Source organism: Dermacentor albipictus, unplaced genomic scaffold (genome assembly GCF_038994185.2).
Source record: "Dermacentor albipictus isolate Rhodes 1998 colony unplaced genomic scaffold, USDA_Dalb.pri_finalv2 scaffold_35, whole genome shotgun sequence".
NCBI lineage: Eukaryota > Metazoa > Arthropoda > Arachnida > Ixodida > Ixodidae > Dermacentor > Dermacentor albipictus.
This window is the reverse complement of record NW_027225589.1, coordinates 199,025-223,097: the sequence shown is the minus strand read 5'-3', so window position 1 is coordinate 223,097 and position 24,073 is coordinate 199,025. Positions and strand designations below refer to the sequence as shown.

At 43.1% G+C, this 24,073-nt stretch overlaps 1 protein-coding gene across 1 annotated transcript in view; it reads right to left on the bottom strand.

Annotated features, from left to right (window-relative positions):
* Positions 1-3,837: 3,837 nt before the first annotated feature.
* LOC135897224 (sulfotransferase ssu-1-like) overlaps positions 3,838-24,073 on the bottom strand; it is a 68,253-nt gene continuing 48,017 nt past the window's right edge. The window contains exon 6 of the mRNA XM_070529888.1: positions 3,838-3,959. Coding sequence (XP_070385989.1) covers positions 3,838-3,959 — 122 coding nt within the window. The remainder of the gene's footprint in view (positions 3,960-24,073) is intronic.

Below are 24,073 nucleotides of genomic sequence, written 5' to 3'. Positions count from 1 at the left end.
TCTATCGCTAATATTTTACGCACGCTTTCATTCTAAACGGTTCTCAAATCGTTCCCGTTGCATCGTAGAGACGTTTTTCATTCGGAACTCCTGAAACAGATATATATCTATCTCTCTCTCTCTCTCTCTCTCTCTCTCTATATAAATATATATATATATATATATATATATATATATATATATATATATATATTGACATGGGTAATTGGTTTATCTTTTTGGGTGCAGAGTTTTTCAACGCCTAACAAATGTTATCGCTCAGCGCGGGACATGCCTGCATGTGTCGGAAGTTTCTACATTGTTATCAGAGGTTCTGTCCGCGGTCTGTAGACAACGAACCTTGTGTAATCTGATTGCGTGTTAGCGCGACACGAATGATATAGCACTTTCTGGATGAAACGCGGGCACCAACGATTTCTCTAGAACGTTCGATGGCTCGTGTACAAAAGCTGACCCACTTGACCGGCAAAATAAGTTTTCCAGGATCGCCCACTGTATTCGCCGCCATCGTTGTGCTTGAGTGTAGCCTATTTTTCAGGGCACAGGTTCACCTAAGAAAACACTTAGCTTCGCCACTCACAGTTTTACTGCAGTCTTCACCGACACTACCACGTGACACACACACACACACACACACACACACACACACACACACACACACACACACACACACACACACACACACACACATATATATATATATACAGTATGTCATGATCTTACAAAAAAGATGGAAACTCCAAAATTTATAGAAATTGTGCGGTCAAACTTATCTTTGGCGCCTGTAGGCGTAGTGTCAGCGTCGTCACTGGGGCCATATCTTTCTGTTCCTCAGTTGTCATTCAATGGCTGCATTTGCTGCTATCAGGGAGTGGACAATCATACATTCATATGTAGGCACCACTGCAGGCATCTCTTCGATGCCACTGGTAGTACTGGCGCTCCACTCACTTCTATTTCATTTCGCTTTTGCCAAAGCATTGGGAAACGTAAGAATAGCGGCATATCTGCAAATTTCGTGCCGTATATTGCTTTCCTTTAGCACATCTACAGTTGGAAGAGCGTATATTAATCCTCAGTCTAAACGTAACGCCACATCTACCACATTGTTTGTTGAACATATACATGGCCCTTCAGCTAATTTGGGTCAAGTATTAAAAAAAGATAACCATACTGTACGCGCGTGAAATTGGTGCAGTATGCTTATGAGCTATATGAAGCACGTCCAGCAATTTTTTTTTCAGACCGCCAAGCTTGGTATTTGCAAAACATTACCTAATTAGCTTTTTAACTAGTACCGCTAGCGAAAAATCTTCAATGCGAAAGTTGTAGCGCTTGCTCAGAGACATCGGAATATGTAGTCTATGCTAAAATAACTGCCGTGTCTAATGTTTTTCCAGCCTTTCTTTAAAAACGGGGAAATTCTAAGAATTCCACGCCACTACCGGCTGTCGCGTCACGCTTTCAGTGCCCGCAAATGTAAGCTGAACGGATTTGCAAAAGCTGTTCCGCGCACAGAGATCGATGTCACGTTAAGTAACGAAGGGGGCGAACAGTTCTAGGAAAAAAAGATTCTACAACGAAATTGCGGCTGCCACGTGCGAATACGATATGTGGCAGGATCGAGCGTGGTTTTTTATCTCCGTCTTTTTGCACAATATCTGCGTCAGTCCCTCTACCGCGTTTCTCAATTGGTTCCAAAAAGAAATGCCTGCGCTGCGTCAAATGCTGCTTTCGTTCCCATATCGCAGTCGCACGCGGCAGCCAATTTTTCATTGGAGAATTTTTTTCTTAACATGGTATGCCGCTTTTCTTGGTTAAAGCATTCGCAGTCCCACAGTCGATCTCTGTGCGAGGAGCAGCTTCTGCTAAATCGTTCAACTTGTATTTGCAGGCACTCAAAGCGCGTTGCGTTAGCCGGCAGTCACGTGCTATTTTTGAAATTTTGCGCATTTTAAAGAAATGCTGCAAAAAAAAATTGAACAATGTAGTTATCTTATTATAGATGAAATAATGAGACGTTTCAGCACAAGCCCTAGAACTCCCTAATAAAGATTTTCGCTTGATTTGCCATTTAAAAAGTTTTTAAGTAATTTTTCCTAATTACCCAGCTTGGCGCATGGGAAAAATCATCATGACGTGCTCCATGCTCCTCAGAACAATGCTGAACCAATTCTACACGCGTAGCGCCTATGTTTGTTTCTTTAATACTTCGCCCATGTTAGCTGAAACACCCCGTATAAACACCATATTCTCTTTCGGGCAATCAGAGTGGTTCATGAGTACCATGACACCACTCCTTTCATCTTTTACGTGATTCATTCTTTCATCTGCTGTACGCACTCAGCGATAAATCGGTTTGGCCAATCACCGACGGGGCACTTGCGGAGCGAAGCCGGAGCTCTCGTCAATCTCCATCTTCGTCGTCACCATGGCCGTCAGCATAGCACGCAACTATTACTTGTCCGCTGCACCTTTAAGCGTAATTTTAGCCATGTCCACTTTTCTTTCTGAACGTAGACATCACGCTTTGCATGGTGGAGGCGTGCAAGACTCTCTGAAGAGCTTCTTCGTTACGCAGCGCTGTTCCGTGTGCTTCGCCAAGAAAGTCTCCAATCGTGAGCACTTGATCCCTTGTATCTATCTTCAGTTCTTGGTGTACTATGCAGAGCATATCTTTAGTTCCGCGGTACTCGTACGCCGGCGGAATGGGATCAGAACGGTGGCCATAAGTGACCTACAGATGCGTAAAATGTCCTTTGCATATATATATATATATATATATATATATATATATATATATATATATATATATATATATATATATATATATATATATACTTTGCTGATTTTCTGAAGACAAGCAAAACTGTCTGTTTCCGTAATATATTTTCTGCTTTCTCGTATTTCCTGACGCAATCCACATCCATTATTCCTAGCTTTGCTTCGCCTAGTCAGCTTTATCATCGCCAGCCAATTTTTACTATCTATAGCAGGATAAAGGGCTTTCCCGGCTAGTATCCCTGTATAAGCTCCCGAAGGGGACAGAGTGACGCAAAGGTCCAGCATTATGGCCCAGCTATTAGATGAAGCCTCTCCTCGCGTGCGCCGGAGGAAAATCATGCGCGGTGTTCACTTGGCTTTTTTGTCTACTGGTCGCGAGCTACACGCGGCAATTGTTCAGAAGTGCCGAGCAGGATGGCGCGTTTAATGCCGGCTATGCTCGAATAATTGGCGTAGGCGGAAGGGGGTAGTATTCCAACGCCCCTAAATTTTTATTTTGCCATGTGGATATATGCACACCATATACAAACACGCACACGAACGTGCATTCATGTGGTAGGACACGCCTCGATCCCCAGAAATAAAATACTGACTATGCCCGAGGCTCCAACCGCTCAAAATGTCGCTTGCAAACGCACAGTACTTTGCAACAATACGCGCGGCCATGTTTTGCAGCATGCATATGAAGTTTTCTCGCGGAAGCTGAGAGGAAAGAAATGTTTTAAAGGGTGTTGAATGAAAACTGCACACGCGTGTGGTAGGCAACTATGACAGAACATTTCGGCTGGCGAAACCAGACGAATAATGATTGTCGCCAAGAGAAAAATCGCACCTACAGTTGTGTCAGTGACCGTTAACCGTGGCCATCATTCATCACTAATGGTCATTCATAGCAGCTGCACATTTTGGATATATGCGGCGCAGAGACGTGTGTCTAAAGGCTTTTCAAATGTTCAGATGCGCACATTTTACGCAATGCTTTTTTTTACGATTCATTGATACCGCAGACTAAACAGCTGCTTCGTAGTAGCAAATCTGAAAGTGTAGTAAGATTCAAGATGCAGGAACTTCGAGATCAAATTTATTTCGTACAAGACAGTGGGTGACCAACGGCAGTTGGCAGCAGGGCAAGAGTGCTGGTTCTTGGAGCCTTGGGGGGGCAGAATTCAAAGCAACTGGAAAGACAACAAGAGATTATTTTCATTGCACTAATCATAACAAGATGGCAAACTTACAAAGTAACTAGTCACACATTGCGGACTCAAATATGAGAACACGTGTTTTTTTTTATTTTTTCATACTACTCGGGTCAATTTACTATAACAGGACGGTTATTAAACATACAGGAAGAATTTTACATTGCTCATTTCGACGAAGGCCAATCGAACAAGCAAGATATTGCGGCCTCTAAATGCTGAAGCTATCACAGTTGTCTCATAAGAGGGAGCGCGCGGAGTTCTCCCTATGCTGCAAAACAATGAACACTAGCACATCTACCGAAGTTACATAAGAAATAAAGAAACTTACAAAAAAAGAAGAGGAAGAAAAAAACCAGGATGCAGCGGGTAAACTGTATCTGCTTGCGTTTACTCTGTTTTGAACACTGTTCTAGAGCCGCATAGTCCGAACAATGGTACAAGCAGCACAGTGAATTGAGCGAGTTGGTAAGTTCACATTCTTGGCTTATATGTGCAGCGCGACACAGACGTGTCGTTCATTCTTTGTCCCACGCGTATGGTGACGCTGCACATATACGCCAAGAATCGTACAAGTGAACAACCCTTCATGCCACCCGTAGGTATCTCAGCGTTAACAAGAATGTTACTCGAGCTAAATGCTGCTTTAGTGTAAACACGGCGAACGCAACTCGCATATCCTGGTCGCTTCCGGAACCGGCCAGTCTCGGCCTATACGCAGCAGCCATACCAGTCCCCTGCGCACATGTGTCCGTCCGCGCGGTACCACGTAAGGAGCTTTACCACATTCCGGGCGGTTTGTGCAGTTTGGCGGGCTGCAGACCGTCATAGTGGAATACAACTGTCAATATGATCTATTTCGTATCCCATCACCAATGTCCCTGACATAAATCGTCGAATACCGAACCTGCCGCTCGGAGTATATGAATGCAGTGCGCGCTCGACACTTTTCTAATTGCAACGTCGATGACACCGATGGAAACAATGAGTCGGCATCGTACACGTAAAGTTGGCTCCACCGCGGCGAAGTTGTTCATTTGATGTCATTTAGCACCACGTGATTTCGATTGGCGAATATTGGTGCGAGCGGTGCCAGAAAAGCAATGCGCAACTTAGCTCCCTGCGGGAGCATATAGAGGAACAATGTTCGCGGCCATATCCAGTTACCCTTCACTGAACCTATCTCATTACCACTTGGGCCTGCAAGTTTCCGTTTTTTTTTTCATCCCACTGCCTACTTCTGTAGCGTCGTCAACGGCGAGCACCTTCCTTTAGCACCCACTCTCTAGCTCTAAACTCTAAACGACCGCTGGTTATCTGCCAAGCGAAGGGTAGGAACAGCCCAGCTCCATTTTTATAGCGAAATCTTTACTGGCCGCGAACTTACGATTTCGCCATGGCGGTGCCCCGAGGAGACACATGACGCCAGAACGCGATCCTCGCCGCGGATATTTCTCTCTCTCTCTCTCGCTCCCTAGTCACTACTGCGCAGGCGCCACTAGTAGAACCGAGCCACAAGTGTTACGCCGCCGCTGCCATTTGGTATGACGTCACAACGCGTTCCTCGTCATTGCGCTCGCCTTCACTCGCTTCACCAGCTGCGTCGCATGCCTGATAGCATGTCAGAGGATTGAAAAGGAGAGCTCGCGTACGCCGCAACCATAGTTGAGGTGGCAATATGGACGGCGACAATTCTGATAAGCAGGAGGAGGCATGGAATCGGCATCGGAACGAGATGAAGAGGAAACGGATCGCTCGGGAAACAGACAAACAGCGCGTCGAACGACTGGCTAGACGCGGCAACATAGCTAGACAGCCAGACTAACCTGGACTTTCAATCAAGATTAACCTAGGGTAATCATGATGTGCCTTAGCTTTCGCTACGTATATCCTGGCATAGCCGAGCAAAGCCACTGCCATATTTTTTTTTCATTTTGATGTAAACCAAAATACCAGGTACCACCCGTTCGACCTCACATCCACAGCAATGCCTTCCTTCCTCTTAACTTTACGCCTAATTTTTTTTTACCTCCGATGCCATGACGTGCGGTCCTTAATTTCCTCTGAAGCTTTCTTGTTAACCTCCATATACCTGCCATACATGCTACTAGAAGTAAATTGCAATGATTGTACACATTTATTTTCAAGGATTGCGGTAAGCTGCTGGTCCAGCTTTGGTTATGTCTGCCGTATTCTCTGCAACTTGAATTTCTATCTGATGATCAGAATTCCCAGTAAGCATTTGCCCTAGGTAAATGTACTCTTGCAGAGATTCTAGAGGATGACTGCCAAAGAAGAATTGTTCCCTTGCCTGGCTGTTGAACATTGTTCATCTTCTCTATAGTCATCATCAAACTTACTCTTACAGTTTCACGGCTACGGTGTTCAATCATTTGTTGCAATTCCTCGTCAGTGTTGCTGAACACGACAGTGTCATCTGGAGAACGAAGGTTGTTGCAATAGTTCATTCTCACTCTTATTTGTTCCAGGTAATTTTGTTGGATACTGACTTTAGTTGTAAGTATGCAGTGAATAACATTTGAAAGATTTTGTTTGCTTGCGTAAGTGCTTTTCTACTAGATATATTTCCACTTTGCATGCGCGAAATAAGGGAGTTGTGCAGTATTCTTAGCTATTTGCTCAGATATTCACATATGCTTCCTGCATTGCTTGATTACGCGATGCTTCTATGACTGCTGGCAACTCTGCTAAGGTAAAAGCACTTTCGTAGATTATGAAAACCATATATAGTGAGGCTGGCTGTATTCCACAGATTTCTCAATTACATGATTGATCTCATGCGTATGTTCATTTGCAGAGCAAGGTGTACTGAAGCCAGCCTGTTCTCTTGGTTGAATGAATTCAACTGTTGCCCTAAGTTTATGAGAAGATTCCTTGGTGAATAATAAGTACAATACTATGAGATAGCTAATGGGCATTGAATTCTTTATTTCCTTAATTGGCATTTGCATATTTGCTGCAACAATCTCTATTCACTCCTTTCGATACGTAGATCGAGATTCTACGCAACTGACAGTGAGGTACGATCTAGCATAGCTTTTGATTCGAAGAAATCTAGTAATGAAGCTCTAGAAGCGGCTGTCGCGAGTTCTCTACAGTTAGAGCATGCGAGCGAACTCAATCATAGCTAGTCGTGTTCGTCAGGTGTTTCGATTGAATTGGAAATTAATGCAACTGTAGTGGCACCACTTCTATATAGTTTGAGAACAGAGGCAAGCAGAGCGCTTAGTTCGAATTTTACTCCGCTGCCTGTGTGGTCGTCTTTAGCACCTACAATGGCCATGCGGCTACGTGCTCACAGTATCAGTTTCCATGCTGTTCAACTGATGACAGTCCTCTTTCTGTGCTTCAGTTAGATGTAGTGGTGCAGTTTGTGGCTGTGGCCACATAAGCCCACTGAATTCCTAGAAATTCTGTACGGATATATAATTTGCATGATGCGTTAAGCTAACGTACCGCTCCACAGTATCCTTGTAATTTCTAGTAGCAATAGAATACTGTGACAACTATTTGCCTTATTATACTTTTTTTTCAAATGTAACGCATTGTCTATACAGCGGGTGTAAAAATAAGTGAAAAGAATGTGGCCATTCCTTTAACTTTGGGTGCAATAGCACCCACAATGACACTATTTTTCCCCTTATAGTGCTCAACATATGCTTATTTATGTGTACTAATATTCATCAATCAGCATACTTGAACATTCTCCATCAGCATGAAACGTACCCTAGAGTTCTTGCTTTACGCGCGTTTTTCTTCAAAATGGTTCCCAAGTTGTTCACGTTCTCTAGTGCTTCATATACAGTTTTCATTTTGAACCTCTGAAACATGGTTATAAGCTGTCAGATGGATATAAAGATAATATAGATGTAAGAGATGACAATCTTGCGAAAAAAAGCTAAACTCCAATATTTACAGAAATTGCGAGGTCAAAGTTATCGATGGCAATTGTGAGCGTGTTCTCAGCCTAGTAAAGGGCTCTATATCTTGTTGTTCCACAAATCTAATTCAACGACTGCAGTTGCTGCTATCAGGGAGCTGACAATCATATATTCTTATCCAGGAACCACTGTAGGCATCTCTTCGATGCCACTGGAAGTACTGACGCTCCACTCACTTCCATTTATTTTACTGCGAAACATAATCATAGCGGGCTGTCTGCAAAATACGCGCCATATACTGTTTTATTTTACCACATCATTAGTTGGAAAAGCGTATTTTACTCGTCACTCTTAACGTAACGCCACTTCTACCACATTATGTTTCTTGAACATGTCCATGGTGTTTGAGCTAACTTGGGCCACGTATTAAAGAGCAAATAAACGCACGCTAACGTTCTGGAATTGGCGCAGTATTCTGAGCTATATGGAGCACGTCCTGCGATTTTTTTACCAATACGCCAAGGTGCGAAACTAACAAACATTGCTTAATCAGCTTTCTAAATAGTAACTCTACAGAAATATTTTCAATGCGAGAGCTGTAGTGCTTGTTGAGAAACGTGGAAATATTCCGTCTGCGCCAAACTAACCACCGTTTTTCATTTATTTCCAGCCTTCTTTAAATTGCGCGAAATAAAAAAAAATGCCACGTGATTGCCGGCTAACGCGTCGCGCTTTTAGTGCCGGCAAATGTAAGCTGAAAGATGTTGCAAAAGCTGCTCCACGCCCAGAGATCGATGGAACAGGGTTTCGGTGACTGCGATGGACGTTAAGTGAGGAAAAAGGGCTTACTCTTTCAAGAAAAACCATTGTACAACTAAAATGCGGCTGCCACACGTGAAGGAGATATGAGGCCAGAGCCAGCATGGTTTTTTCCTCCGTCTTTCATCACACTATCAGCCTCGTCCCCTCTATCGTGTTTCTTAATTCGTCCTAAAAAAATGCATGCCCTGCGTTTAATGTTGCTTACGGTCCCACATCGCACTCGCACGTAGGAGAAAATTCCTTTTCAAAAAAATCTTTTTTTAAAATGGTCCGCCCCTTTTATAGGTTAACGCATCGCTGTTGCGCAATTCATCGCAGTCACCGACAGCCTGTTCAATCACTCTCCGTGCACGGAACAACTTTTGCTATTTCCTTCAACTTACATTTTATGGCACTACAAGCGCGGTGCGTTAGCCGGCAGTCACGTGGTAGTTTTCAAATTTCGCGCACTTTGAATAAAAGCTGCAGAAAATATAGAACATAGGTAACTATATAACTATAAATATAACTATAGGAACATATAGGTAACTATATAGAAATATAGTTACCTTAGCATAGATGAAATCATCCGATCCGATGTTTCTGCACAAGCGCTACAACTTCTTTATTGAAGATTTTCCACTGGAGTTACCAATTCAGAAGTTACTTAAGTAATTTATGTTAATTATACCCAGTGTGGCGGATGGGAAAAGATATCATGACTCAGAACAATACTGAACCAATTCTACACGCGTAGCGTCTCTGTTTGTTTCTTGAATACTTCGCCTACTTTAGCTGAACCACCCTGTATTTAATGTTTGATTTATTTACTCAAAGGTCTCTTGTTGAAACATTACATGAGGGAGTGGGGCGTTGGTGACAAAGAAAGATACTACAAATTACAAAGGCATTTTTTCGGTGAGTCGCATGAATGCAAGTGGGCCGATGATAGTGGCTACTGCGGTGGGCAAGGCATTCTGGTCTCGTGTTATGCGCAGGAAAAATTATTGAAAAGTCACGGTATGGGCTTGTTGGTGATATACTGTGTTAGAATGACTGGTGCAGGCAATGCAATGGGCTCTATTTATGTACGGGTTGTCAAAAGGCTATTATTGAAAAAAATATGAAAAAGGTTAAGGCGTGCTATTCTATGGCGTCAGGCTAGAGAGGGTAAGTTTATTTGAGCTTTTAGTGCGGAGATCCTTCAATTGGGGGGGGGGGGGGAGGTTAGGTACGAACACGTTGACAGAATAAAACTTGTCGCGCGCTTCTGAACAACTCGTGCGCGTTAATAAGGTTATTGTGGTGGGGGTCAAAAAGAGCATTGGCGTACTCCAGCTTGGGCCGCACAAAGGTAAGAAAAGTCAGTTGTATTATAAAGGGAGGAGCGAGGAAAAGGTTACGGCGCTGCCAACCTCGAGTACGATTAGCTCAATTTATTATGTGGTTAACATGACAGGTCCAAGTTAAGTCACGCCAAATATACACACCTAGATATTTGAATGAAACAGTTGTTGCAATCTGCATGTTATTGGTGCTATAATTCGGCATATCGTTAAGGACATTAACACAGTTTTAGCTACACTTAATGACATGAGCCAATTGTTACACCAGGTTTGTGTGCTCGATAGGTCATTGTGTAACGCCAAACGGTTAGTAACCCATGTTACCCATGTTAGTAACTCCTCGGTAATCCATACAATCATCTGCGAAGAGTCGGATATGTGAAGAACTATTACAAGGCAGGTAATTGATGTATATTAACAAAAGGAGGAGGCCAAGTACGGTACCTTGAGGTACGCCCGAAAGCACGGGTGTAAAGGAGGAAGGGTGTGAGTTATCGTATACGAACTCCTGACGGTTAGTTAAAAACCCTCGAATCCAGCTTGGAACACAACGATGAATGCTTAGACGGGGTAACTTTATTAAGAGATGACCACTAGGGACCTCATTGAACCCTTTTTCAAAATCTAGACATATTGTATCAGTCGGGATGTTACGATCTAGGTTTAAATGTAAGTCGTGGAAGAAAAGACAAAGTTGGGTGTCACATGAATAATTTTTTGCGGAAACCATGTTGACTTGGGTGAAAAAAAAATTAACGGGTGTTAGGATGTCAGCAATATGCGAGTATAAAATATGTTTCATTATTTTACAAGACACGATTGTTATGGAAATAGGGTGGTAGTTACTCGGTGATGATCGGCTTCCTTTCTTGAAATCTACGATGACTTTGCCCTCCTGCCACTCATGCGGAATTGACGCGCTGTTAAGTGATTCCTGGAATTTGAGTGATAAAAACAGGCAATACACATGTTTAGTCTCTTTGAGCACTTTGACATTCATACCGTCTACTGCCGTGGATGAACAGTTCTTCAATGATTCAGTTACTTTGAGCATTCCGATGGATCTAATGTGATAGTTTGTGCGCCGTGATGTCTCAGTGGCTATGGTGTTGGGCTGCTGAGCACGAGGTCGTGGGATCGAATCCCGGCCATGGCCGCCGCATTTAGATAGGCGCGAAATACGAAAACACCCATGTACTTAGATTTAGGTGCACGTTAAAGATACCCAGGTGGTCAAAATTTCCGGAGTCCTCCACTACGGCGTGCCTCATAATCAGAAATTGGTTTTGGCACGTAAAACCACATAATTAAATTTTTAATGTAATATTTCGTATGAGCGGGTACGTGAAGTACGGTAGATTTGGCAAGCCGTCAGGTAATTCATTAGTAAAAACCGAAGTAAATGTTGTGTTAAGAAGATCTGCAACCTCAGTCTCAGGGATCGGAAGTCTGGAGCTACTGTTAAGGGAAATCTCATTCCATTGATTAGGAATAATAGTTTTCTAGAATCGCTTAGGCTTAGTATGTAGCATAGCTGGCAAAGTGATATAAAAAAACTCGAGCTTAATTTGAGAGGTTAATTTGTCTATTTTTTTCTCGACCGCGTAGTACTTCTGCCATGTGGAAGAAGAATGACATCGTTTGGCTGATCCAAACAGCCGTTTTTTTTTCTTATTATTTAGTTGTTAGAAGGATACATTAAACCAGGGTGATGTTATTTCTGTTATTGTAATGGTGGGAATCTAAAGACGTACAAGGCGCTGCATCTCTGCTTTGAAAAGCAGCCCGTTCGAGAGTATTTAGTGGGCAGATATCGACGAACGTATAAAAGCACTCAGATAATTCTCGGTTCATTCTGACATAGTCCAATTTATCACAGAGTGTAACTGTTTTTCGATTTTGTTTCTTCAGTACGTTGCAATGAAACGAAATATGTTCTGTCAGGTGCTCGCTAAAACGGCAGCACAATGGTGACAGGGGTGAAGTTATCAGGGTGAGTGGTTAATACAAGATCTATAACGTTCGATGAGTGAGCAGTAACGCGCGTTGGGTCAGTTACGAGCTGCGTTAAGCCGAATGGTATAAACGTGTTTAAGAAATCGCTAGCGGGGCTGATATTAGAATATGTAGAGCCCGGATCGGACCAATCAATAGTTGGAAAATTTAAATTGCCGAGGAGAAGGACAGGACTGTTGGGATATGTTTTTGTTAACGTATTTAAGGCTTCATGAAGTAAAGGAGTGAAACACTGTCAGCACTAGGCGACCGATAGCAAATACCAATCAGTATGTACGGTTGTGTAGCAATGCATCGAATCCAAATCATTTCCAGTTGTGAAGAGAGGTTCACAAGTGAACAATGTAGGTTCCGCTTAGTGGCGATTAGTAAACCCCCACCGTGCGAGGTATCAGGTCTATCATTCCGAAAAAGGTCAAAACGCGAAAGGTAGGGGAGAATTTCGGTATCATCAATTGAAAGGTTAAGCCATGTTTCCATTAGCAGGAAGACATCGCAAGAGGACGAGCCTGTAAGACTGCAGAGTGCATCCGCTTCGGAACAAGAGTTCGAATGCTAGCAAGCAGGAATGATAAAGGCTGACAGTTCCGTGGATGCGGTGTACAATTTGGTCCCAATGATGGCTAAAGGCGTTCCTCAATGACCTGGTAAGAAGGGTGTGCGAAGTAGGTTTTTTCACCTTCGATAAGCTTTTCATGTTGCACTTTACGGGTCCTTTCAAACTCGATGAGGAGATTTGGGCAAGGCGCGTGCTTGGGGCGAGATCTTGTTCAACAGCATAGCACTTTGAACTTCCGAGCCGAAGAAAGGACATGACCTTTGCTTTTAAAGCAAGCGAACCTCACACTTATAGGCATGCACTTTCCAGTTTGGAATGACCCAATGCGACGTGCACGCTCAATATCACGCCATTCTATTTGTACACCTAAATGTTGTCTACAATGTGCAACAATGATTTTCTCAGAATCAGACCGTGATACTTTTCGTTTGTCTGCGATGCTGTAGAAAACAAGATTATTTCTTCTAGATGTATTTTCAGCATCGTTTATCAGGGAAGATAATACACCTGTCTGTGCCATATTTTCGGTGCTTATCGCATGAAGTTTGCCCAATTCAATCTGCATGTCGTCGATACCAGCACAATCTCTCTCAATTTTGTCTAGCTGTGCATTAATTTCATAGAATGTTTTATCATGCTTAACTAGTTTTTTTAATAGACAAGCGCTGCTTTAACTTCAGTGAACGCTTTATCAGGGTCAACAAAGTTTTTTTTCAATGGCCTTTAGTTGTTCTAGCATTACCGTCTGGCCAGATTGCAGTTCTTTCAAAACATTACGGATCTCTATGTCGGGGCAGGGGTTGGATTCGATATCACCAGCTAGCATGAGAAGCTTTAACCGCACATGCGCACACTCATACACAATGGAACAAAAGCACCGTGGGCCCGGCCGCACAAGGAGGGCACGGTGGCTACTAGACTTTGGGCAAAGGCAATAAGAGTTTGTTACCTGCACCAGTAGGAAGCGGAAAATGGCACCAACGTCACGGGGGAAATCCACAAGTAAGACCAGCAAAGCATGCTGTTGATGTGGCTTTCTCGTGCATACTTTTTGCTCACAGAGAGTATCCTTTCGTGGCCTATCGGATGTTCACCCGGTGGATATGGAAGAGGCTTTGGTCACACAACCGAGTGGTGCTGCCTGCTTGCGTTGTAGGAAGAATAGGGGAATACGCACCTTATATCGGCTTCCAGTACCCCGCACCATGAATTCGGCTTGCTCAAGTGAGGACATATGTGGTACATTTGTAGGGGTGTGTGGATATTCTATACTTTCGAATACCGAATCAAACATTGCCTAATTTGGTTCAATCCTTCAAACGAATACTCAGTATTCAATAACGAATAGTCACTATTCGATTAGGTCATCAATTTGAACAGGCACCACTTGAAGATGAAAACATTGAGCTAATACTTACTTTTTTCGACTGCGCACTGTCAAGCATGAAATGGAAGCAAAAATGTAACTTTTGCTCCATCCGCAGAGAATGTGACGTACTAGAGCACATTGCATTGCTCAGGCCACCGTACCTTTGTAGCTAAACGCGATCACTCGCAATAAAATGTTGTCAAGACACGGCATTCCGTAGTTGCTATTGTTGGTAGCCTGTAGAAATCCAGCGCATTTGTCCTCTCAACCAATTAAATCAGGATACCTTTCATTGCAACATACTTTGTACGATAGTGTCGCCATCAGCTGTGACGATTTGAGCTTGGCAGGGATTTTTTCTCACTCTGCCATTGCTGCCGACAGTGTACATCTGGTTCGGCTGCGAAGGTATACACACATAATGAGTTGATCCACAGTGATACGTTTATCATCTTTGTACGTGATCACATATGCACGGAGGGGCCCCGATTTTAGGAAAATTTCTAGTTGTTCCTAATGGTTCCTCTGGACGTTTAAGAAAGCATGGTTTATACTATGTGGCGTGCCGACAGAATATTTCCAATTCTTGTGGATACCGAGATATGAAAATTGTTGGCGAGGAGGTTGTGCATCGTTTGCAAAATATTTTGCAACGTATTCTACATTTGATTCACTCCTGAAACTATTACATTCGATTTGACCCCAAAAACTGCTATTCGCACACCCCTACTAATTTGTGTAAATCAAGAGGAAGCATGTGGTTTAGCGATTGCTGTGTTCGCATTGTCTGGTGTACTCATTGTTAATTGTTGCCATTGTAGAAGCTTGTATATCTTGAATTTCATCCATATAAATTATACCTAATAACGACCCCAGTGTGCACACAATCAACATTGGTGAATTGCTGAAGGTTTTTTCTTTATTATGCATTCTCATTTGTGTACCTTCAGAATTGTTCGATGCCTACTGCGTACTTATATGAAGAATTGGACTGCAAAGCGATGACTCATAAAGTGCCGTTTGATTTGTTTATTTCAATACAGTCAGGGTTAAAGAGGTGCGGGTGCAATAAATTAGCAAAAAAATCAGGCACAAGCGATGAATATGAATGCTTAAGGAACAATATATTAGGGGAAATATCTCAAGATGTATTCACTAACAGCAGTCTATAACAATGATACATCTTTAGTGCAGGTGATCGAGGCGAGAATGTGGTCCCATTCCGTAAGAGTGTTTAGAATGAGTAACGCATAAATTTTGTTTTACAGCAGGGAATCGAAACTGCATGGCAAAGACGTGATGACACATAGACAACTCTGAAGTCACTTGTATTTTTAGGGCTGCAAATAAAAAAAAAGATATTGTAGATTAAACAGTTGCATAAAATGATTGTTCAAAGCTGTAAATGACGAGCAAGATGGTCAGTCTACATTAAAACAAGGCTGGCTGTGCAGGAGAAATTGGAGGAGGCAAAGTAAGCTGATCTGTTCTGAGCAGCTTTACTGACATCGGCTAATGTAAATTGTCCAGCATCCCACACTGATGACACAAACTCGAGTTTCGTGTAATTAGTGTACATTGATGACCCTAAATGCTGTAGAGCCCAGGACAGTTCATTTGTATCTAGCCAAGGGCTGAGTTTGCATCACAAGTAATAATAATGATGTGTTTCTACGAAGAAAGACTACTGCTTATATGAATTCTAAGATATCGGTACAGTTGTGGTTATGTAGCTGAATGATGTAGGCAGGTTAAAAAGACGTGATGCTGAAATAGCTCTACATTTACTGGTTTAGAGAATTAACCATTAGCCATTGGGAGCACTACTTACAGATGTTACGTAGGTCTGATTGCTGAACGGACATATTTTTTTGGTTATTGACATCTCCATCTTGATGTAGTGGAAGGAGATGTACACCACCTCTCAGAGCTATGCCAGCATTAGTGCACCTACTGGCAGGGACATTTTTGTTACACAGACCTTAAGGATCAGGCCACCTAAATAGAATATCCTGACTGCAGCCAGCAGTGGAGCCAGTACTGTCCACAGCAGTGGCGTAGCCAGAAATTTCGTTCGGGGGGGGGGGGGGTGCTCACATTGCAGCTCGGCCTCCTCCTAAAAGGAAAAATTAGGTCGGATGCTCCTATCTAAATGCACGTAGAAGGAAAATTCGTTTTTCTCGGCAACCACTGCACCAAATTTGATTATATTTGTTGCATTTAAAAGAAAAACTTAAATTCTAGTGCCTGTTTGTTTCGAGTTTTCGAGTGATGTCAATATTTTATTGAAAAGTGGCACAAATCGAAAAGTTTCAGAAAACGAAACAATTAAGTTTATATATCTGTAAATCAGCAATGGAAATTGATATCACAGTTCCGTGAATTGCACATAATAGTACGTCTACAGCGGACAAAATTGATATGTTACACATGAGTCTCAAAAAATTAAGTAATATGGAAATACGGCTCTTGCAGAACCCTTGTACATAACATAACCAATTCATGTAAGGTACAAATAGATGTATCCTATTTGTCCGCTTTTAATGGTGTAGTGGGTGCCGTGTAGAGAAGCGCGATATCTGTTCTTGGTGCAGAGCTCTTAATTTGTAAACTTCGTCCTATTTTTTTTTTGAAGTTTCGAATTTTTCAAAATATTTTAAACAAAGTTCCGGCCCTAAATCGAAATTCCGCTTCCAACAGACGCTAGAATTTAGCTTACTCTCTCAGATGCAACAAATTTCATTAAAAGCGATTCAGGAGTTATCTCAGAAAAGCGTTTCTGCGTTTACATGTATCTGAATAGGCCGCGTCAGAGTTGCGCTCAAGCTAAGCTTCCTCTTAAATAATTTTCCTAGGGATCAAATACATGAATAATAAGCTCATTGCAATTGCCAAAGATGCTTCAAACGAATTCTTGAACGCTACGCACTGTCAATACAAGCAAAATACGTATTTCTTCATAAACTATTATATTCGTATGTGCCAAAAATCGTGCCCAACGTAACTGACGTCAATGCTTCCATGTTTTTGTCTATTTAATAATAAAGAAAATATCACCTGAACTTTAGAACTACATCAGTTCGAAATCAGCAAAGCAGTGCATGTCGCTGATATGAAAAATGTAAAGGCCATGAAATGACCAAGTTGAAGACAAATATGTTAATGAAACTTTGTCATTCCAGGTCCTTGTTTACATCCTTTTACATATGAAACGGCCAGTGAAAAATCTCAATGACGCTGTCATTTGTTCCAATGTATTACGCAGAAACATCTGTCACCGGTCGTGTATCGTGAGTAATTGCACCGAAATTATACTGGCAGCAGAGAGCACGTGTCAGAAGCAGTTCTGCAGAGTATACGAGGGCGAGTCAAATGAAAGTGAGCCAATGCAAATATATGACAAACGGGGTACTTTATTTAACGTAGCCTCCATGAGCATTTAGACATTTAGACATTTCTCTCATTGACTAACGAGTCGCGTAATTCCCGTCTCATAAAGCTCCTTGGGTTGCTGCATCAAAACGTCTGCAACTGATTTTCACGTCATCGTCCGAGACGAATCTGGTTCCCATGAGCTGTTTTTTCCGTTGCCCCAAAATGTGGAAGTCGCAAGGCGACAGATCTGAGTTGTATGGCGGATATTGCAGCACTTCCCACTTGAACTTCGCCAGTTTTATATTAACCACATCAGCGACTTGGAGATGGGCATTGTCGTGGAACAAGATGAACCCATTCGTCAATTTTTTCACGTAGTTTGTTCTTGACTGCGACACGCAGGCGATCCGGCATTTCATAGTCTCTCAAGATTCAGTAAATTCTATCAGTAATGGCCCCTGACGATCGAAAAATAAAAGTCAACAACACCTTTCCGGCGGAAATGGTGGCCTTTGCTTTTTTGGGGGGTGGTGAATTCAAGTGTTTCCATTGTAAGCTTTGCCGTCGTGTTTCAGGCTCGTAGTAGTGGCACCACGGTTCGTCCTCGATCACACTTCCAGAAAAGAAATTGTCACCCTTATTGTAATACCGGATCAGATTAGTAAAGGCAGCGCCGAACTTCTCCGTATTCTGGCGGAGATTCAATATCTTGGGCATCCATTGCGCACACAAGAGCCGATAACCGAGATGTTCATGAATTATGGCGTCAACGGTGACGGTGAACCGAACCGTGACTGATGTTCACACGCTCTGCCAGTTCATCGATGCTTATCCTCCGTTCTTGTGTCATCAGCTCATCAACCTTTGAAATTTTGTTAGGGGTGATTGCACGATGGCTTTGTCCCAGTCTGGGATCGTCTTTGCAATTTTCACGTCCTTCTTTGAACCGTTTGTTCTAACGCTTCACAGTGGCCAATGAAATGCAATGTTCAATCTACATGGCAGCCATACGATGAGTAATTTCTTTTCGGGAAACACCTTCAGCTGTCAAAAAGCTCACGGCACCACGCTGCTCAACTTCTGGAGCGTCCATTACGTCACGCAACTAGGTTCAACCAAGTGTATGGGCGCACTAAAGAACATTTATACTCACACCTGCGTGCCACTTTTGTAAATGAGAGATGCCTGCGTGCTACGCGCAGGCCTTGCAGATAATGAACAGAACCATCATTGCGCGGTGTGGGTAGGCTCACTTTCATTTTACTCGCCCTCGTACATTAGAAATGCGAAGATACAACGGAATATACAAATGCTAAGATACAGCTTGATAAATGGCAAAAAATTGCCAGTGGAAACAAAGTTCACTGCACGTATACACAAAACCTCGCAACAAGATATCTAAACATACGTATAAGTTTCCAATAAGTGTACGTATCTAAGAAAAAGTCATAGTATATAATGGGTCAAACAAGGCAAATAAACATGTTGCGCAATCACAGATTCACAGAATCCTAGATCCCGTCCCAATTCCGTCCACTCCCCCCGATGTATCACGCGCGACGGAAGGCGCGGCGCGCTTGCTCCCCGCTTTTCTTCTTTGCACACACAAGACTGAGCCACCATCATCGGCTCACCCATCTTCCCACCCCCCTCCCCCACACACACACACGCTTTCACTCGCACATACAGCATGCGGCGCGCGGTCACGATGTTATCGCCCTTAGACTTTATGCGGAATATGAGGGCGACGGCGACGGCAGGAATGCGCCTAGAGTCTCCATATAATTGCTATCGCAACAATATAATGAGCATCCGGCAGCTGAAGCGTCCCATGGTCCATACTTTCCGCAAAAGAAGTAACAAAATAGAACTTTCACCATGCGACAATTCGCTGCGCCGCAACATTTTTTTTTCCTTTCGTGGGGCGGGGGAACCGCAACGAAAAAAAATATACGCAAAGGAAAGTATGTTGGTGACAATCAAATGCCTACTCTGGGCAACTAATGTGGCTATTAAAGGAATATCGAAGAAAACACGAAACGCTTGGTTCACCAAGAACCATGTGAATATTGCTCGGTATCCTACACTGGCGAGACAAGACTTTCTGGAGAGGTTGCGCTCAAGCGAACGCAGTGCAATCCGTCGAGTCCCCACATTGATGGCGGCGAGCGACCATTGTTTCTTTTTCTCGTCTGCTAGCTAGAAAGCATCCAAAAACTCTGCCAGGCGAAAATGCACTCGGCCAGAGCAAACCGAAGGCGCACAGAAGTGCGCCGCGCGGTGGTCGGGGCAACACGAGAAAAACGCATGCGCTCTGGCTGGCTCTGGCAGCCCCCGGGTAGGGGAGCGAGAACATCAAAATTGAAGAGGCTCAACGTTGTCTTCGCGATTAAAAGTCAAAGTAGAAAAAATAAATAAGAACGTAGTTACCTTGGCTGGCTTTAGTGTCTTCACTGGATGCTTTGGCGCAGGTGAAAAAAGTGCTGTGGCTTAGGTAAGGTTAAGCCCAGGATGCGAAGCATACCAGCCTTTATTTTAGTTGTTGAACCACTGTTTAGCCTGGTGAACTGCTGTTGCTTGGCTATATTTGGTTCGGCTAGACGAAGAAACAACTCATGCATTACTGCTTTGCCTTCAAGAGTGGAACGCGACAGCGTTCCCGTCGACCCGCCAAGGGGTGTAAGACAATGGGCTACAGGGCAGCGACTACGCGCCCCGCATTGGACGCGGTGAGCGTCGAGCAAAGCAGCGTTCGGCGCGGCAACGAAATGTGCGCCTGAGCAAGAGACGCACGCCTTAGAAACAGCTCGTTTCTAAGGCAACACCGCATTCACTAGAGGCGCTTTTGTACCGCTTTGAAGCATCGTACTCGTGGCTCAGTGGTAGCGTCTCCGTCCCACACTCCGGTATTCCCACCCAGCCCGTCTTGCAAGAGTTGAGCCAAAGCCACTTCTCCTCTGTCGTGACGTCACGGTGTCACGTGGTTTCTAGGCGACACCGCCGCGCCTGAGGAGCTGGGTTGAGCTCTCGTAATATGCTTCGCATAAAAAAAAAACAGATATTTTTTTATGTGACATGACGGCACGAATGAACCACCACAACGCTTCGTCTCATCGGGCCTCGCTGCGGGCTTTGTCAACTTGTCTGATAGTGCGTTGATTTGGCTAGTCTCGTTGTATGGCCCGATGTGAGACTTTGGAAAAGTTAATCCACCTTTGGCGTCAAATATTTATGGGAGCATTAAACTTACAAAGTTATGCAATTGAAAATCAAAAGCACACGTTTGGAAATGTCAATGCACGTTTCAGATCAAAAGTTTATGAGAACTTATTACCCATAAAGTTTCGGAATTTACATCCACGCGCTCCGTAGATTCCATGATAGAGTGTAGATTCCGCAGCCTCCGTGAGATGCCGCGGCGAGCCCGTTCGCCATCAAAACGTCCTTGAAACTTAGTGCTCGGATGGGGCTGCTTGCGTTATGTGACTCCCGGTGCATGGCCGTTGCCGCGAAATCCAGCCCGAGTTCGCAATTTTTGCGGTGAGATGGCTTTTCGAGCATGAAAAATACGTTCTAGACAAAATCCAGAATGATTTTCTACGCCGGGGGTTGCTTTGGTCAGCGGTGCATGGACAGCGCGAAAATATTTCGGGCGGGGCTGAAGCCCCATAAGCCCCCCCCTGGCTACGCCCCTGGTCATCAGGTTAAGATGACCAACATTGGCCGAGCTGGTGCCCAGATCATCAATGGCGTTGCCTTACCAGCTGTGACACCGTGAGGGAGAAAGCAGTGGCAAAATTAGCCTTATCTGCTGCCAAAAAATGTCATAAGTTGTAACATAGTAAATGAAGCTGTGTTGCTGGAGGGTGAGTTCTCTAGGTCTGAGAGCAACTCATCTGCTACTGGGGAAGTGCTCGTAGCTGTGTCAAGTCTGACCGTGTGTTAGGATTTTTCTGGGGAAGCTCCAGGCCCTGAGCTTGCCAGTTCCAAAATATATACCTGGTAAATCAAGAGCCTTAGTGTAGGTATCTGGAACGTATCAAAGAAAGCTAAAAATAATGAAGGAAGATATGGTGATATGGTCTAGGGGCTACGGAGCTGAAGTGAAGAGGCAGGGGGTACTTCAGCTTTAAGAAATTCGTCATTTCCTACTCATGCAGCGAAGGGATGAAATAGAATGGTGCAATATTTATAGTAAGCAAGGCAGTTAAAAATTCTATGCTAGGCTATAACACACTAAGCAATATCTTTACCTGATTTGAACATAGGCACCGCCTTCCCTGCCTTTCATTCTGCTGGCAACTACAAGCACTCAATTGCCTTTTCTGTGAGAGCAGCACTGCTACCATCGCAGAATGTACAGTACACATCCCCGCCAATGAGAAATAACCAGGCTGCGCAATGCTTGTGTGGAACACAGAATCAATCAAATCGTAGGGGCGAAAACTTCCCCATTCATTCACTGTTAGAGTTATTTACCGTCCACCGAACTCACGCCTTTCCTCCTTTCTTGATAAACTCGAAGGAATTCTTGAAACGCTTACTACACACTCAGAACGCATAATTATTCTTGGTGATTTCAACATTGATACAAGTGCTGAATGCCACAAAGACTACGTGAACCTGTTAACATCGTACAATTTCCGAAATATGAATAATACACCGGCGCGTGTAAATACCTCGTCTTCATCTATTATTGATCAAGCATTAACAAATATACCGACTGGGATACGCGCTGGGGTTTACAGCGAACCCATCTACGATCACCTCCCACTTTTTGTTGCTGCTGACACTGATATAAACCCAGAGCGTGAGAGCAAGAAGTATGTATCTAAAATAGATTATGGCCTATTGCGTGAAAATCTATTGGCCATTGACCCCAGTGTAATATACCATGATGACGTCGATACAGAGTTTAGTAACCTAATAGATAAGCTTTCGCAAATGGTTACTACCTGCAGCAGAAATATTAGTGTTCGCTCTTACGAAGCACCACTATGCCCTTCGATGACTGAGCCAATCCTCGCCGTTCCAAAAGAGAAGGATTCATGGTGCCGTAAGTGGAAGCAACACAGGGATAATGTTTACTATTTCAAACAATTTAAGAACCTGCACAATAGATCCATGTCGATGATGAGGGCACGAAAAAAAAGCATATTACATGCGCCTCGTTGAACAGGCTTCCGACAATGCACAAAAGGTCTGGAAAATAATAAATCATGTTGCTGGCAAAGCCAGTTTGCGCCGTGTTATCCTGGAAGAAATAGATCGCAATACTATAGAAAGATTTAATTCCCTTTTCACCAATATCGGCCCATCATTGGCTGCTCAACTCCCTGAATCACAACAAAATGCTGCATTCAACTGACTTTTGTAATGTTTGAAATCGAACCCCATGAAATTACATCCGTTATTCTCAGCTTACCAGGCAATAAATCTGCCGGACTAGACGGAATTTACCCAAGCATACTTAAGGAAAACACTGATATCTTGGTACCCATCTTATGCAAACTTTTTAATCATTCCTTAAAATGTGCAAAGTACCCCTCCGCACTAAAGATTGCCAAAGTTGTCCCGATATACAAAGATGGAGACCGATTTAACCCGTCAAGCCACAGACCCATTTCTGTCCTAAGTGTTACTAATAATATTTACGAAAAGATTTTATCCAAAAATATTTGCAAATTCTTATAAAAATATAAATTACTCTGTGAACAGCAACATGGATTTCGAAAACATCATTCAATGGCATCTGCAGTCGTAAGCCTGACTTAATTAATTAATACAGCATTACATGAAAACAAACTGGCCGCTGTTGTATTTGTTGTTTTTAAAAAAAGCATTTGATACCGTGGATCACGTTATTATGCTGAACAAATTAAACCACTATGGATTTCGCGGTCAAGCTTACAGCTTACTTTCCAGTTACATCGAAAACCGTCAACAAGCTGTAGTTATCAATAACATCTTATCATCACTTAAATATTTACTGACCGAGGTTCCTCAAGGATCCGTTTTAGGGCCCATGTTATTTTCGTTGTACATTAATGATTTACCGAAGGTTCTAAGTTGATGTGATATTTTAATGTATGCTGATGACACTGTGATGACACTAGTAACAGCTGACAACCATGAGGATCTAGAAGCAAAGACAAACGCTGAATTGAAAAAAATAACAAGCTGGTTTTTTAACAACAAGCTAACAAATAATTCAAGCAAAATCAAATATATGGTATTTAGCTCACGAGCAAAAGTCATTGACAGCTTCCCAATTAACATTTTCCTTAACGACCACTCACTAGAGCGAACACACTCATTTAAGTACCTTGGTGTCATTCTAGATGAACATCTTCACTGGAAAAATCAGATTAGCGCCGTCTGTTCAAAGTTGGCTTCTGGCAGTTATGCCTTATTACAGGCCCGTGATTGTTTTAACACACATACACTACGTACCCTTAATTTGTCCTTATTAACAGTCATCTAACGAACTGTGTAGAATCATAGGGTTAGACATACAACACTTACCTTGATCCTATCCGGCGATTACAAAAACGGGCTATCCGAATTATGACACATAGCAAGCATACTGAACCAAGTAAACAAATTTTCCAGTTAATAAATATCGTTCGTTTTGATCTTTTGCGGTCTTTAAAGATAGCGCTGTGTGTAAACAACATAGTAAAATATAACCAACCTTTCAATGCCTCCCTCTTTCGCTCTCCTTC